Genomic DNA, 18,493 nt, shown 5'->3' with positions numbered 1-18,493 from the left:
CCCAGTATGTCCACCTAAGGGATGGAAAACAGTGCAACACTTGCAAGTTTGGGGCTGCATTTCGGCAAATAAAGTTGGGTATTTGATTAGGATTAAGTGAATATGCTGCTTTGAAGACCACACGGTGGAATTTCCTGATTCCGGCGTCCATAAAAAGAATAGACATGTCTATTCTTTTTTGGATTTCTCTAAGAAATGCATTGCCGTCCATGTGCATTCCCAAACAGTCCTAGTGGCCGATAGATTATTCAAATGTGCGGAATATCTGAACATGTTTTCCATACGGACATTCCGCAAATTTTATGCCGTGTGAACATTGCAGCAATTTTCCCACACCTGCCTAAAATTACAGTACTGTACTGTGTAAACTTTATTTATTGTATTATCGATCCTTAGGGTTTTCCTTATGTCTGTAAAAATTATGTTTGTACCTGACTGGTAAAGTGTCCAGAAAAAAAGAAAAAATCATGTTGATAAACCTGACAACAAGAGAGTCAGATGGTAGATGGTGTCAAAGAACTGACTATGTTTTGACTAGAATCGGTCTTAAAATTTGGAACATTATGAGGGATATTTATCAAAGCTGTCTATGTCCCGCATCAATATAGACCAAACTACAGAGTGTTAGGCCGGTCTATTGTGCGCCTAGTTTATCAAAAGTCACACGGCTCTTGATAAATTCTGTGCACAGACTTTGTGATCTATGCTTTAGACTGTATTTAAACCTGCTCCAACATGGTCTGACATTTCGGTGTACTTTCAGCTGATGCGACTTGTCGCTGAAAAGTCGCTTTTGATAAATTCAGCATCAATGCATTTTCCAATGCATTTCCGTCTAAAATAGACTAGAATGTTCTAAAAATCCTCTAGAGCAAAAGTCGCAAAAAAGTTGCATATATTTAGACTGCGAATTTCTGTGCGACAAATTTAGACAGGAAAAAAACAGTCTAAATCCTTTGATAAATCTCCCCCTATGAGTTGTTATAGCCCTACATTATCGGTCACAGCTGTTTACCATGTGTATTGACTACTGTGTATTGTACATTACTACCGGTTGGACTGTTCTCAGACACAAAGTGGCTTTTTATTTTCTTAAGTAGACTGGTTTTCCTGTGTTTCTAACAAGTTTTGCTTTCTCTTTATCATCCAAGAATGTTCAGCTTTTTCCACCATCGTAGCTAAAAGTACCAAAAATAAGCTTCTATAGTTTGGACAGTCAATGAGTTTACTGGGCACTGTTATAGAAGGTATCTGTCAAAATATAGACCTATGCCTTAAGCAAAGGCTTTTAAGAAACAGATAGTAAAACTGTCTCTTTGATATTGACTTAACATGCTGACCGAAACCTAGCTGTTTGCTCATAACTTATTAATTTATACAGAGAAATAGCTTGATCTATTAAGATTATATCACTGTGCAACCAGAAGTCATTGCACCTTTCCACCTTCTTATAATCCTACTTTTTCATGTATCTGGATGCGCCCAGATCTGCCCTCTTAAAGCTTTGATACTTCAAACCATTTATGAGAGCAGATGTGACTTGCTTTTTATTCCACCTTCAATGTATAGCTCACACACAGTATCCTTCCAAGATCCTGACAGTGAAATATTCTTTACCATTCTGTACAATGAATCTCTGTGATTTTTCTTTTTTACTGCTATAGTCATTGTTATCTAGTTTTTGATGTTTTACAAGTCAAGTAGGCTGCTTTTGTGCCTTCTTTGGATGAATTTACTTAATAGCTGATAATAGGACCATAAATGTTTTTTTTTGTATGTTGCTTCATTAGATGCTTATTCTTCTTTTAGCACGTTTCATTATTTTTTTTTTAGTCCCTTGTCTACATTGCTTTTTGTGTTTAAAATAGTAGACAGCTGGGAACTCATTAATTCTGTAAATGCTTGTTCTTTTTAGAGGAGAAGAAGCCCAGGTGTAAAAAAAAAAAAAAAAGACAGACTAGAGGAGATCAGCCAAATACACACTGCATGGTCTTAGGAGTGTGGCTCCTCTGTGTTATATGGAGAGCAGTGCCTTGTTCTTATAAAAAGCAGGTGCACTTATCGGGAGCAAATCCAGTCATTTAACTTCATATTACAAGTCGGAATTAATTGCTGCAGTAAATTTAAAGATATTTACCATTAGAACCATAATTACCATAATTGTTCAAATGGTAAATGTTTCCACCGCCCCCTTCCCTGCCCCCTTTCGCCAGTTTCCATAGAATCTTGGGGTACAATGATAATTGTACCACTACGAAAAAAGGTAAAGGGGTCTGCGTTTTTCTGAGAAACAGCACCTCTGTTATCCAGTAACTGTATTTGGTCCACCCTAAGTACATGAATAAATATAAGCGCCAATACAAAACATACCTTTTGTGCAAGAGTAGTGCTGTTTCTGGAAAACAGTACCCTTTTTCCCAGTGCCAGACTATAGCTTTAAAGGGGTACTCCTCCCCTAGACATCTTATCCCCTAGACATCTTATCCCCTATCCAATCAAGTGAATCACATAGGTTGATGAGCAGCATAATCTGGTCTTAATATTAAAGCTCTCTCCAGTACTGTTACTCACGTACGTGGTGACTCCATGGTTCATATTCGTACAAAGTTTGCATGCTTTCAGCCGCATTTGTAGCAGCCGTGTTTCCCCTGCTATAAAGAGGGGAAACCTGGCTGCTACAAATGCGGACTGAATCATGCAAACTTTGTATGAATATGAACCATGGAGCCACCACGTACGTGAGTAACAGTACTGGAGAGAGCTTTAAAGGGGTATTCCAGGCAAAAACATTTTATCCCCTATCCAAAGGAATAGACATGAATGACATGAATCGAGGGGGTGTAGTGTGACGTCACGTCCCCAATCCCGGAAACCCGGAGGTTTCCGAAACTGGAGATTCAGCACCTATGCGGGTGCTGCAGGGAGATCGCGGGGGGTATCAGCAGTGGGCCCCCTGCGATCAGACATCTTATTCCCTATCCTTTGGATAGGGGATAAAAAGTTTTTGCCCGGAATACCCGTTTAATATTCAGACCAGATTATGCTGCTCATCAACCTACGTGATTTACTTGATTGAATGTGACTGCATATTGCAGTATATTGGAAGGACGATACAACAACTAAGGACCCGGATGAACAACCATCATCACAATGTCAACCACAAATTCATAAAACAGAGCATATCACGCCATGCTATGGAAGTTCATAATAGCAACTTCTTCGCATTTATAGTGACAGCGTTGGAAAAGATACCTTCGAATGTACAAAACCGATTTGAAAATCTTAGGAGACGTGAATCCTACTGGATCTTTAAGATGAACACACTATATCCAGCTGGATTGAACAAAGAAATTGACAACATCTAAAAGCACTCAATATACATTCATTACACCCATCAGTTTTCTACAAAGATATATTCTATATGGTCATGGCTTAATATAACGCTCCTATATATCCAGATTGGTTAAGCATAAACCAGTGACATCCAAGCATATAGTGGACTCAGGATCCATATATATATACGAAAATCCAAATAATCTACCAGCACATGGAATAACATACAGAACCATGGAACATCTTTACTCCTTCCACGGGTAATAACAGAAACATGATGCAGGTTATGACACACAATAATGGGTATCCTTCATATACCCCTTATCAACCATGTAGTACATTGCTAATATAATAATAGTGAACATTTTTGCTTTCTATGAAAATCCTAAGGTTCTCAATACTCAATATTACAAGAACCCCCTTCCATAAACATGGTTATTTACTTATAATTCTTACTTGCATGTATGAGTTATTACTCCCTTAGTGAAGAAGCTCATGTCCACGAAAGCCTTTCATTCTGTCTGCACGCCAGCGCGAGCTGTAACACTTTGAATCACACTGCTCCATAGCATGCTATGCCCATGTCCACAAAAATCACTTATTCTGCCCACGCGCATATATGAGCACTAGTGTCCTTAGTTACACTGCTCCACAGCCTCGCTATGGACACACACTGACAACTCACTTCTTACTGACAGTTCGCTCCGTGCGAGTCACGGAACAAATCGCCCACTGGCATTTACATGTCCCTGCATGGCGCTAGCAGCGACACTACAGGGGACACAGGGATATACTTCATTACTGTGGCACATGTTCCCCTATGCATTAACTTTGCGTTTCCGTCAGGAGAGCTGACGTCAGACACTGTTCACCAATTAAGCTTTTATCGCCCTTTCACCTTTTTAACCACACTGTTTGTACTGTCTGCACATGCCATTGTAACATTGAGAAAGAGGCTGGTTAAGCCTCGAAACACATTTGTTTGGCACTACAATAAATTGACTTTTCTTCATTGTGATTCCATCAAATAGTTTGCGCCGAGACCTCAGGATTTTTCCACACCCATTCATCTGATGATACTATTTTATTATGTATTATTTATTATTTGTACGTATGTGGTTTTACCTGTTGTAATTTTTGTTTCTTAACTTTACATAAAAAGTTTTTAAAAAGTAGTATAAAGCTGCAAGAGCCAATCACACGATCAGTGTGTAGGTACAGATGTGACACATCTGAAAAAAAAGGAACATTAAGCTGCTTTGTAGGGGCAGATGTAAAGTATACCGGTATATTATGGCATTGAGACTAAGCAAAATCAGGGATCAGGAGATTTAGATTAAAGGGGTATTCCAGGAATTTTTTTTTTTCTTTATAGATCACCTGGCTCCAGAAAGGTAAACAGATTTGCAAATTACTTCTATTAAAAAAGCTTAATTCTTCCAATAAATATCAGCTGCTGAAGTTGAGTTGTTCTTATCTGTCTGGCAACAGTGCTCTCTGCTGACATCTCTGCTTGTCTCTGGAACTGCACAGAATAGAAGAGGTTTGCTATGGGAATTTGCTTCTACTCTGGCCAGTTCCCGAGACACTTGTCATCAGAGAGCACTTAGACAGGAAAGAACAACTCAACTTCAGCAGGTCATAAGTACCGAAAGTATTAATATTTTTTCATAGGAGTAATTTACAAATCTGTTTAACTTTCTGAAGCCAGTTGATATATATATATATATATATATATATATATATATATATATATAAATAAAGTTTTTTTTCCTGGATAACCCCTTTAAAGCATCACATCTGTCTTCAGGTTGTATGTGGTATTACAATCTGGCTTCATTCACTTCAATAGAACTGAACTGCAATACCACACACAACCTGTGGACAGGTGTGATGCTGTTTTTGGAAGCCTGATTATCAGCTTGGTTTTTCTAATCCTGGATAAACCCTTTAAGGAATATAAAAGGATTGCTTATAAAGATGTGTGTTTAGGGTCTATGGACGATGGGAATTACCTGTTTGGGCTACTGCATCTGTTAAACTGATGCAGCTTGAACAAAGTCTTGGAGATGTGGGTGAAGGATTGTAAGGGCCCTGTTACATGATCCGACACTCACTTTAAACAAGCGCCAGTCTCAAAGATTGGTGTACTTTTAAAGTGTCAATTTCAAGACTTGACCAAATTGTGGGCAGGGCCACACAAAAGATCACTGGATCCAAACGCAATGCAGACACCTCATTGTTATTGTCTATTTACCAAACGCCGTGTGGCAAAAATCGCATATGGTTTACTGTAAATGGCTGCAATCTTGTGGCAAGCACAGGTAACACACAAAACCTTTATACACTTTACCTCCACTTGACGCAACTTGCAGCAATTCCCAGTAAACAGCATCATGGCGTACGGGCGCTGGACATTAAGTGACAACCCCTCAAGAACGATCATTTACGGAATAATTATTATGTATTCTCGTTGTGATTTCTATGTCGTGCCCTTTTGTACGAAGATATTTTTCAGGATTGTTAAAAATTGTATCACAAACACCTATGCTGTACAGTCATTATGAAGTTCTGATCAGACAGTGTCTGCTGCCACAATGTTAACTCCCCTTCATCTATTATAATAGGCCATAACATATCAATGGGTTGTTTTTGACCCTAATATAATTGCATAGTTACTTAGACGGTAAGGTATAATGACTGCTTCAATTAGCTTTAACTCATTAGCATCACTTGCCACATTTATTAAGGCAAAATAAAGCCCACTAATTTTCCTCATAGAAACAAAGATAACATTCCCGACATCCATAAAATGAAGCCGTAGTCAAACAACCCTGTAAGGCTATATAACCTTTTTGCTGCTAAATCCAGCACCTCCTGTTGGAAAGGCATCCAAATCTCTTTTAAATTCACTCCCCTGCCTTTTGGACCCTCATTTAGGTGAGATACAGAGTATTGGAGGTCGAGCTCTCATACTAATTGTGAGATTTTGGCTTAGATATGCAGTAAAGACAGTAATTGAAATTACTTGGAAAATAGATGTCAGCACTATCGGTGATTGCTTTTATATAAGGTAGTAAATTATAAAGTGACTTGTCATATTCGTTCTCACAATAGGTATTAGATTCCTTGGAATATTTATTAGAGGAGGTCAGGCTTTACATATGTTTTTACACTTGATTAGTCACCAGGTTAATCCTTTAGAATTCTCGGTAGAGTCCATCTCAATGTACATTTTCATTAGAACGTATTAGCAGACCGCACTGGCAGTGTAATGGTAATTTATGCGGCAAGCGAGCGCCATGTATAAATGACAACAAATTAATTGCAGCATTAAATAAGCCCCTAGCCCCAAGCAGAGTGAAGGCTTATATACTACTGACTATGCATGAGAATAAGAAGTGATTTTGAGAAGATGGAAAATAATATTTTTCCCTCGATTATGTTGAATGAGATTGCCATACCATCAGGTGGTATTGCTATTAGATAATAGAGAAACACATTAAAATACAGGTAGCGACTTCCGGTTTCGGCGCGGCCGATGTAGGATGCAGCGGTGGTGGGCTCCCTATATGCTCTCCCCGGCATATACCAACACTGTTCCTGGCCTCCACTGCCTGCCGTGTGTCCCGTCGGCTCCCCTGTGCCTCGGTGAGCTCCGAGAATGGAGCGCTTCCTCCAGCGCAGCGGCGCAACAGCAGCCGCTGGTATCTTCACAAGTGCTGCTTGGCGCATCCAAGATGGCGCCCGCAGCTGCAGCCTTGTTCTCCTCAGCAGCCCTGTCCCAGTCTGAAGCTCCAGCAACAGCAACAGTAGCTGTAGAGGTGACACTGCGCCTGATTCTGGCAGAGACATGGAGGTAAGCTTGCCAGCTGAAATCCCAGGGGAACCCACCAGCTCCTCCCAGGGCAGAGATGAGCCCTATGCAGCCCAAGGACAGTACCTCAGTTCACCTCAAGGGGGCTCTGTTCACATTAATTACCAGAGGTTAGTTGAAGCAGTAGCCCAACGTATTACGCCAAATGTACAACACATAGTGGAAGAGGTGCTCAAAGAAACTCTGTAAAATTTACAGTTGGAAGTGACATCACACTCTACTCACTTATCTGAAGTTGAACCGAGTGTCTCCACGCTGGAAGATAGTGAAACGGATGCAACGTGCCGCTTGCGCACCACAGAGTCTGAATTATCTAGCATGACTGACAAACTGGAAGACCTGAAAAATAGGTCACGGTGTAATAATCTTTGCATAGTGGCCCCCCCGATCTGCAGCGCTACTGTGAGCGCGACCTTCACAAAGCCCTGGGCCTCTCTTATCCGTGCCGTGTAGAAAGGGCCCATCGTATCGGCACAGTACCTGCCTCATCTCAAGGGGTGCCTGTAGTTTTAGCGCACCGTCCACGCCCAGTCATCCTACGTTTCCTAGATTTCAATGACAAAGTCGAGATTTTACAGGCCTACCGACGCATGTCCCATCCGTTTATGCTTTATGGAATGTGCCTCTTGCTCTTTGAGGACCATTCAGTAGAAGTGACGAAACACCAAAGAGCCTTCAGTGCCATTTCTATATCTCTCTTCAAAGCTTCCAGCTCCAGTACCCGTCGGTTCTACGGGTATTCCACCCTGATGGCACTTTATCTGTTTATAAATCTGCTGAGGCGGCATCCTCCCCCCTAGACCAACTGTTGGTCGCTTCTTCACAACATTCCTCTACGCGGTCAGGCCGCAGATCCTGCTCTCCTACTAGACACAGCCTACTCTTCAGAACAGAGGGATCGTCGGAAGAATTTCCGCTCTCCTCACTGCGGTTATAGAAGCGACCACCATTCATCTCCTGATTGATGACTTTCTGCCTGTCCTCCACCTATTCCAGGCATCCCTGGAATTGATGGCTTCACAAAGCCTCCGATGGACTGCTGTTATCAGGTCTTATCACATGTTATTATGCCTTACATTGTTTCACTCTTTTATTGTCCCTAGTATATAGTGATTCCCCCTCCGAGCCATGGATGTCTACTGCCCTTTTATAGTGGATCTCCGGAGCCCGGGATTGCCGGTGGGCACGACCGGGGAGTAAGGGGTGGACTCACCGTTTTTCTCTTTATTTGAAAGTAGTGTTGAGCACGAATATTCGAAATGCTAATTTTTACCATGAATATCGGCACTTCGCGATTTAGCGAATATTTAGAATATAGTGATATGTATATTTGTAATGACAAATATTCATTTTTATGCAAATTTATGCAAATATTAATGTGAATATTTATGCGAATATCAGCACTTCTAGACTGAACACTGATCCATCCCTTTTTTTAGGTGAGATATAATTGCACATGCGCACTATGCAAATTTCATTACAAATTTTTGCATGAAAAAAAAAAGAACAAACATAGCTAATATACGAATTTCGCAAACATAGGACGAATATATGTCCATATATTCATGAAATATTGCAAATTTGAACATGGCCCCTGCCGCCCCTGCCCCTGATTATACAGTATTTTTTTTTGCCTATGCCGTCCGAAAAAAGGGAGTCCCTCACCCGGTGTGAGAGTGGTAATGCTATTCTGGTGCTCTCAGGGGATGTTATATTCTGCATGCCTTACTTGCTGTTATTTTCTGCGTTACCTGTTTTCTTGCTCTCTGTTTTGGGTATTGTTATTAGTTGGTGTGTGCTAACTTATTTAGATTCATTCATCGTCCATTGGTTTGTGCCTAGGCTGGATACGTGGCTGTACTCCTTGCTGCTGCTTTTCCCTTCCAAAATTGATTCCAACTACTACATATTGTTCCCCCTTGTTTTCTCCTTCCATAAGACGTGACCATGGCCATGATAGTAACGTGGAATGTCAAGGGCCTTTGTTCCCTGCATAAGCGAAGGCTATTTCTACGATATTTAAAACGTTTTCACCCAGACATTGTATAATTGCAGGAAACGCATCTCTCTGAGATCGATTTTTTTCCGGCTGCAGCAGCAATGGGTGGGGAACGTATAAGGTTCCTCAGCGAAAGAGGGTAAGGTGGGGGTTCTTACACTGATACATAAGTCATTTCCATTTACTTTCATCTCACAAAATACTGATACTGAGGGTAGGATATCACATCTCCAACTGACCCATAATGGGGAACCATTTAGTATTTATAATGTCTATGCCCCCAATGGGGATAACAGGTCTTTTTTTAGGGACTTGACTGACAAGGTCCAGAATACGATACTATGAGGAAAATTATGGGGGGCGACTTTAACACAGTGTTAGATCCTCTAGTCGACGGAAGAGCCTGACTCCCATCCTGTCATGGGTTAGATCTAGGGATTGTGTCCTCCCTTATTCCTTGACCAGTCTAACCTACAGGATGCATGGCGCTTATCGCATCCGGATGGTCGCAAGTTTACCCATCTCTCCAGTGCCCATAGTTTGTGGTCCCATATAGATAATTTTTTTCTTGGTTCTGGCATTAGCCATCAGATACACTCTGTGGACATTGGAGACTTGGCGCTCTCTGATCATGCCCCGTTAACGCTAGTGTTCCACCCCTCTTACCCCAAAGGGACAGACATACTATGGTGCTTCTCCTCCTTCTGGACCAAGGACGAAACCTTTGTAAAGTTATTACAGGGATGGTGGCTGGAATATAGGACACATAATGAGGCCCACAGATCAGATCCGCAATTGTTCTGGGAGACTGGAAAGGCAGTTATTAGGGGTAGAGTAATGGCCTATGTAGCAAACTTACGGCGTACCTCCAATGCCCAGTTCACTGCAGCTAGTAACAGATTGAGGGAAACTTATGCTCAATTTATACATTCCCCGCAGATGTACATAGAGACGAGTGGAAAGCAGCTAGGTCTCACTTTGAACTGTGGCACGATCGAAAGGAACGCCTTCGCCACTCACAGTTTGAAGTTGATCTTTTCCGGCACGGAAACAAGGCGGGTCACCTGATGGCCCGCCTGGCTGATATTTACCGTCCCATGTAGCGGCATTGAACGATGCCTCTGGTGCGGCCCAAATCAACCCCCATCTGATAAATAAGATATTGGAAACGTTTTACACTAATCTGTATGAGGACTCTCCTGCTGATCTATCCGCCTGTGAAGCTTTTTTTTCAAGGTCTGAATAAGCCTTCGTTGAAGGATGATCAGCGGTAAGTACTTAATGCCTCTGTGATGTAGGAGGAGATCCAGTCTGTTGTTAAACACTTACATAATGGCAAGACACCTGGCCCAGATGGCTATTATGGGGAATTTTATAAGTCCCTCCTACCCCAACTCTCTCCGGTTCTTGTCGAGGTCTTTGCTGACTACATGTCGTCAGGATCACTCTCTAAGGAAGCATTGTTAGCCTATATAAAAACCTGGCAAGGATCCTAGAGACCCGGGCTTATATCACCCAATTTCCTTAACAAACCAAGATATCAAAATACTTTCCAAAATTCTGTCAGATCGCCTTTCTAAGTTCCTTCCGGCTCTGATAGAAACCCACCAGGTGGGATTCATCTGAAACCAGTCTGCCACTATGAATATACGGATCATCCCGACGGTCCTGGACAAGCTGCAACACCAACCCCTGCCTGGGGAACAGCCGGCATTGTTGGCGCTGGATGCCGAAAAGGCCTTTGACAATGTCCACTGGGATTGGTTTTGGTTGGTGTTGGACCGCTTGGGTCTTCATGGCTCGTTTCGTACCTACCTGTCAGGAGTCTATCGGGCTCCGGTGGCAAGGGTCTACACACCGGGTATCCTATCTACCCCCTTTCCCCTATTTAAAGGGACTCAACAAGGTTGCCCACTATCGCCCCTCCTTTTTAATCTAGCCATAGAGCCCTTAGCTAGATCTCTGTTAAACTTGAATATTTACAATGGTATAAAGATGGGAGGTGAGGAAGTTAAACTTACTATGTTTGCCGATGATGTCTTACTTTTCCTAGATCATTGATTACCTATTGGACATTATGCGATCTCAAGCAACTGCTTCTTTCCTCCTGCTCTAAATGGTGCCTTATGTTCATGCACACAATTGTATGTTGTTATTTCTTTTTTTTTTTTTTTGTTCTGACTATTAACAAAAATTTTGCAATAAAATGTGTTGAAAAAAAAAAAAAAATGGTAGCCATGGGGGACATAGGCTTAAAAAGGCACTGTCACCAATGTAAAATATTGATATATTACAGATATAGTAATTCTAAGATATAGTAATTCTTTAATATATGTCTTGTAAAAGTATTGTTCTGCCTTATATTTGGCCATTATAATCAGGGCCGCCATCAGGGGGGGTACAGCCAGTACCCCAGTCAGGGGCCCGGGCACCCAGGGAGGCCCGGGAGCCCTAGGGCTGCAACATGCAGGGACCTTCACCTGCGGGCCCCATTGTTCCCCCTGCGACTGGACCAGCAGGTTAAGGGGGGGGGCTGCACCCGCAGATCCGGGACACCTGTCCCGAATATCCGACCGACCGCAGCTTTTAACACTGAGTGCGCCTTTAAGACGTGCTCGGCTGTGGCAGCTGATGTAACAGGAAGGAGCCGGCGGCTCCATCCTGTCACTCCAGCCCGGGCTTCCTGTGCGACAGCGGCTCTGCAGAGGCTGTCAGCACAGGAAGCTGAGGGAAGAGGAGAGAACAGGAGCTGCGGGGGAACAAGGCAGAGGTAAGTGTTTTTTTAGTTTTTAGTTTTTGTTAGAGGCATTACTATATATATATATTGGGGCCATGTGACGGGGCATTATTATGTGAGGGGGCATTACTTATATGGGGGCAAAGTGACGGGGCCATTACTTATATGGAGGGGGGGGGATCAAAAGTTTGGGCACCCCAGGTAAAAATTTGTATTAATGTGCATAAAGAAGCCAAGGAAAGATGGAAAAAATCTCCAAAAAGGTTTCAAATTACAGATTAGACATTCTTATAATATATCAACAAAAGTTAGATTTTAGTTCCATCATTTACACTTTCAAAATAACAGAAAGCAAAAAAATGGCGTCTGCAAAAGTTTGGGCACCCTTCAGAATTTATAGAATGCACTGTCCCCTTTGCAAAGCTGAGACCTGCCAGTGTCGTGGATTTCCTCAATCATCATCTGGGAAGACCAGGTGATGTCAAGCTCAAAGGTTTTAAATGCCCAGACTCATATGACTTTGCCCCAACAATCAGCACCATGGATTCTTCTAAGCAGTTATCTAGAAATCTAATACTGAATATAGTTGATGCTCACAAAGCTGGAGAAGGCTGTAAGAAGATAGCAAAACATTTTCAGATGTCAATATCCTCTGTTCGGAATGTAATTAAGAAATGGCAGTCATCAGAAACAGTGGAAGTTAAAGCAAGATCTGGAAGACCAAGAAAAATATCAGACAGAACAGCTCGGAAGATTTGAGAAAAACAATTCAAAACCCACGTTTGACTGCAAAATCTCTCCAGAAAGATCTGGCAGACACTGTTGTGGTACACTATTCCAATATAAAGAGATACTTGTACAAATATGGTCTTTATGGAAGAGTCATCAGAAGAAAACCTCTTCTACGTCCTCACCACAAAAATCAGCATTTGAACTTTGCAAATGAACATATAGACAAGCCTGATGCAATTTTGAAACAAGTTCTATGGACCGATGAGGTTAAAATTTAACTTTTCGTTCTGTGGACCGATGAGGTTAAAATTGAATGAGCAAAGGTATATTTGTAGAAGAAGGGGAACAGAATTTAATGTAAAGAACCTCTGTCCAACTGTTAATCATGGGGGTGGATCAATCATGCTTTGGGTATTGTATTGCAGCTAGTGGCACAGGGAACATCTCACGAGTAGAAGGAAAAATGGATTCAATAAAATTTCAGCAAATTTTGGAGGCTAACTTGATGCCATCTGTGAAAAAGCTGAACTTAAAGAGAGGATGGCTTCTACAAATGGATAATGATCCTAAACACACCTCAAAATCCACGGGGGATTACATAAAGAGGTGTAAACTGAAGGTTTTGCCATGGCCTACACAATTTCCTGACCTCAACATAATTGAAAATCTATGGATAGACCTTAAAAGAGCAGTGCGTGACAGACAGCCCAGAAATCTCAAAGAACTGGAAGACTTTTGTAAGGAAGAATGAGCAAAGATACCTCAAACAAGAATTGAAAGACTCTACATAAAGTGTTTACAAGCTGTGGTACTTGCCAAAAGGGGCAGTACAAGATATTAACTCTGCAGGGTGCCCAATCTTTTGCAGATGCCATTTTTTTTTTCTGTTATTCTGAAAGTGTAAATGATGGAAATAAAATCTAACTTTTGTTGACATATTATAAGAATTATAATCTGTAAATTGATGCCTTTTGGAGATTTTTCCATCTTTCCTTGGCTTCTTTATGCACATTAATACAAATTGTTACCTGGGGTGCCCAAACTTTTGATCTCCACTGTATATGGGGGCAAAGTGAGGGGGGCATTACTTATATGGGGGCAAGGTGACGGGGGAATTACTTATATGGGGCAATGTGAGGGGACATTACTATATATATGGGGGCCATGTGGGGGGACAGTACTTATATGGGGGAAAAGTGACGGGGGCATTACCTATAATTAATGCCCCCCTCACTTTGCCCCCATATAAATAATGCCCCCTCACATGGCTCCCATACATAATAATGCCCCCTCACATGGCCCCATACATAATAATGCCCCCTCACGTGGCCCCCATATATAGTTATGCCCCCATATAAGTAAGGCCCCCTCACATGGCATTGTAAGGGGGCATATATATATATATATATATATATATATATATATATATATATGTGTGTATGGGGGCCATGTGAGGGGGCATTATTATGAATGGGGGCCATGTGAGGGGGCATTATTATGTGTGGGGGCCATGTGAGGGGGCATTATTATGTGTGGGGGCCATGTGAGGGGGCATTATTATGTGTGGGGGCCATATAAGGGGGCATTACTATATATGGAGCCATGTGAGGGGGCATTACTATATATGGAGCCATGTGAGGGGGCATTACTATATATGGGGGTCATGTGAGGGGGCATTACTATATATGGGGGCAATGTGAGGGGGCATTACCATATATGAGGGCAATGTGAGGGGGCATTACTATATATGGGGGTCATGTGAGGGGGCATTACTTACATGGGGGCATGTGTGAGAAGGCATGATTATATATGGGGTCAATGTGAGGGGGCATTATTATGTATGGGGGATGTGTACGGGGACATTATTTTATATGGGGACAATGTGAGGGGTCATTACTATATATGAGGGCAATGTACAGGGGAATTATATTATATGGGGGCAATGTTAGGGGGCATTATAATGTATCAGAGCAATGTACAGGTGCATCATAATGTATGAGGACAATGTTGGGGCCTAATACTTTACAGGGCACAGAAGGGACTACTTTCTGGGGCAGTGTAATACATATAGGTGGTTTGTATAGAGGTGAGGACTTTGCTGTAGCGAGAATCCTAAAATGTTTGTCTGGCAGATTCGGTGAAGACGAGTTGTGATCATGATCATGATCTTCATGATGACCCAGGGCAGATGCAGAAGAAAGAGAAAAGTGAACAACTCTTATCAGAGAAGACTCCCCTGTGAGTATGTAACTATAATGACTTATATAGTCTGCAGCACCTGGGTACATCGCAAATCTACCTCTATATAGGGGTTTTTGATCTTTTGTATAATGGTTTTTATTCAATAACAATATAGCAGTGTTAGTCAGTTGTAATGGTAGTGGTCTTGGTGTGGCAGAATTACTGCATATGTCCCTTGTATTGTGGTGTTATTAGTGATACTGGTCTGTGTATAGTGACTTTTATTTCCTTACAGTATGGTGGTATTATTTAGTTACTGCAGAAATAATATGGAGTGGTGATATTATTTTATGTTTCTAAGCCCGATACTAAGATAAAATACAGCGTGTCTGCAGAGAGGGGGGGGGGGGTGGGCAGAATACAAGCTGTGTAAGGGGCCCCAAAATTTCCGATGGCAGCCCTGATTATAGTCCTGTTCATAAGATGTCTCCATACAGGCTAATTTGATATTCAGTTTCTGGCTGTGACATCTATGTTCTCACAGCTTGCCATCTAGATCCCTGCAGCACGAGCTGAGATACACAAAGTAAGGAAGTTAAAACTGAGACAGCTTGTGCAGGGACACACACCTAGGGAGAGGAATGCAGTGGAAATGAGCAGCGCAGAGGGGCTGTTATCTGCCCAGTCCTAAAGTCAACACAGATAAGTGACAGGAACAGGATCCTAATTTTCAATTTTATTTTTATTTACCTCAGTGTCAGGTACACTTTAAGAAAGTTCATTCTCAGAGAGTATGTCACAGTTTTGCAGTACAAAGGCTGTGTTTCCAAGAGATGATCTTTTTTTTTTTGTCCATTTTTGTTAAACACTGTTTCTTAACTTCTCATGGCCATTCAAAAGGTCATGATTTGAGGATATAAATGGAGTTTTCTAGGGTAAAGCTATTGATAACCTATCCATAGGACAGGCCATTACTAGCTGGTTGGCGGGGTGTTGGCACCCAGCACGTCTGCTGATCAGCTGTTCTACCAACAAATAAGCAAGTCATCAGCTGATCGCTGGGATTGTGCAACTGTAAAAACTATTGTTGGTCAGTTGCACATCTCCCAGTGTAAATAGGATGTGCAGTAGACCATGATGTAAGCAAAGGGCTGCACAAATGATCCAGCAATTGTTCATCTTAAAGAGCCATTACATACTGAAATTGTTTTTGATGTTTCCTTATGCCCATAATTTTATGTTTATTGACCTAAAAACATGACCTGTTGGGGGTCCTTGAGGGCTGGAGTTGAGATACTGTTCCCTAATAAATCCCATTTCCTTGTGATTATTTCTTTGGTATATCACACGACAATCATCAATACAGATATATATATTTTTTGTGCGGTTGGACCCCCTTGCCCATAGGTCCTCTATACTGCACAGGTTTCATATGTTTATACTTTCAGTGGTTGTCAGAGCTCAAATAATGTATGGCAATTCCTCATAAGAGAGTTTTTCTAGAAAGTTATCTTTAATAATGTTTCTGTTTATGGCAGGTCCACCTACAGCCTAGGACAAGGAGTATGGCTTCCAGTTAGCAAAAGTTTTGTTGTGCCCCCCATGGAGTTGTCAATTAGTCCATTGGCCAGTTGTAAAACAGATGTACTGGTGACGGAAGATCCTTCTGATGTCCGGTAAGAATGTATTATGTCATATATAGTAAATATAACAGTCTTGAAAAAAAAAAATCAGCAGAATAAAAGAAGTCCACGGTAGCAGGTAGTCTCTTTCAAGTTAAATACTCACCCCTCCCTCTGTTACAGCACTTAGGTTTTGGTGCTTCCGACTTTACTTTGCTGGGACAATATCATCACATACATCCATGTGGCCATTGCAGCCAATCACTGGCCTCCACGGTGAGGTTTGCAGATACAGTACAAGTGATTGGCTGCAGAGGCCATATGGATGTACACGATATCATTACTACAGCAAAGAAAAAAAGACCAGTGGGGAACGTTGGCTCTGGAGCAGCAGGGATTTTAACGGGCAATGGTTATTTTTTTTTATTTGATCACATTTCCTGCTGTTAGACTAATTCCTTACACTTCCAGACAAGCAAAAATGTATTTTAATTTGTTTTTATTTGTGAATACAAATGTACCTTAATATAAATAGTTATTTTAATTTTATTATTTATGTATATATTTATTTTATTATTATTATTTCTAATTATTATTATTTTGTTAAATGGGCACTGTCATGAAAACAAAAAATTGATATGTTGTAGTACTTAAGTACTACAACATATCTCTAATATAGTTTAATTAAAAAAGTGATTTTAAAACAGTTTAAAATCACTTTTAAATTCGGCCACTAGGGGTCGCCCTCCTAGTGGCCGAATGCATTCAGCAGTGACGTCTCCACTGAATTTCGACTCGTTGAAGCCTGGCAACGAGTCGAAATTCAATCACTGCTGTGCTCGCTCCCGACTGTCAATCAGACAGGCGGGAGCGAGCGCTTTGAAGGAAGAGGATGCGCGCAGGCTCGGGGACAAGGTAAAGTATTATGTTCACTGTATTATGTATACATGTATTATGTATATGTTCAAGTATTATGTATACTTTTCACCTATATAGTATGCCTCCAGTTTCCCCACTACAACTCCCAGCATGCCCTGGGAGTTGTAGTGGGGAAACCTGGAGGGACACTGAATAGGTGAACTGAGGGGGAGTGGGTTGAGCGGAGCGGCGGGGCCGGGGGGGTTGCGGGCTGCGCGGCGGGGAGGGGGTACTCTGGGTGAACTAAGGGGGAGGGGGAGTGAGTTGAGCGGCGCGACGGGGCCGGGGGCGGGGGGGTTGCGGGCTGCGCGGCGGGGAGCGGTATGTGCTCCGGTGTTCACCTATACAGGGTGCCTCCAGTTGTTTCCCCACTAAAACTCCCAGCATGCCCTGACAGCCAATAGATGTCAGGAAAAGCTGGGAGTTGCAGTGGGGAAACAGCTGGAGGCACCCTGTATAGGTGAACTACGGGCGGAAGTGCCGGCCCCAGCAGGCATCAGTGACGTGGTGCCTGCTGGGGAAGTCTGCCTGGTAGTGAGCACGCTACCAGGCAGACAAAAAAGCATTTTTAATATGTAAAAAAAAAAAAAATTAAAGGCAGGGAGGGGGTTAGGGATAGATGGGTAATAGACAGGGACAGAAAGAAAAATAAAAGTGATGGTGGGAGCTACCCTTTAATATTAATTCGTTTTACAGAAAAAACATCAAACATCAAGACAGGGCAATATTTGTTGGCAATTTTGTTTTCACAAAGTTTTTTTTTTTTTTTTTTTTTAAATAACGTAGGAGCATTAAAGGGGTTATCCACCATAAGGTGATTTTAATATGTACCTGGCAGACAGTAATGGACATGCTTAGGAAGGATCTGCACTTGTCTTAGGGCTATGTCTATGTCATGAGATTACCATAACTCTGTGGCTAGCTTTTTGTGAACTGGTATTTCCTGTTTGACTTTTCTTTTTTTTAATACAAATCCCACAATTCCATTTTCCTCCCTCCCACACATCAGCCACCCCACCCATTGAAACATAAATGAGCTGCATCCATCAAAAGATCTGTGGTTTTCAATCAGGGTGCCTACAGCTGTTGCATTA

At 41.9% G+C, this 18,493-nt stretch overlaps 1 protein-coding gene across 4 annotated transcripts in view; it reads left to right on the top strand.

Moving 5' to 3' along the window:
• ASTN2 (astrotactin 2) overlaps positions 1 to 18,493 on the top strand; it is a 759,531-nt gene that overhangs the window by 440,391 nt on the left and 300,647 nt on the right. For all 4 annotated transcript variants that reach the window (XR_008847822.1, XM_056539747.1, XM_056539746.1 and 1 more), the window contains one exon: positions 16,398 to 16,535. Coding sequence is in view for 3 of the 4 variants with exons in the window: in XM_056539747.1 (XP_056395722.1) it covers positions 16,398 to 16,535 (138 nt within the window). In the remaining variant the exon portion in view is untranslated. The remainder of the gene's footprint in view (positions 1 to 16,397; positions 16,536 to 18,493) is intronic.

Source organism: Hyla sarda, chromosome 9, assembly GCF_029499605.1.
Source record: "Hyla sarda isolate aHylSar1 chromosome 9, aHylSar1.hap1, whole genome shotgun sequence".
Taxonomy (NCBI): Eukaryota; Metazoa; Chordata; class Amphibia; order Anura; family Hylidae; genus Hyla; species Hyla sarda.
This window is presented reverse-complemented; position numbering and strand designations above follow the sequence as displayed.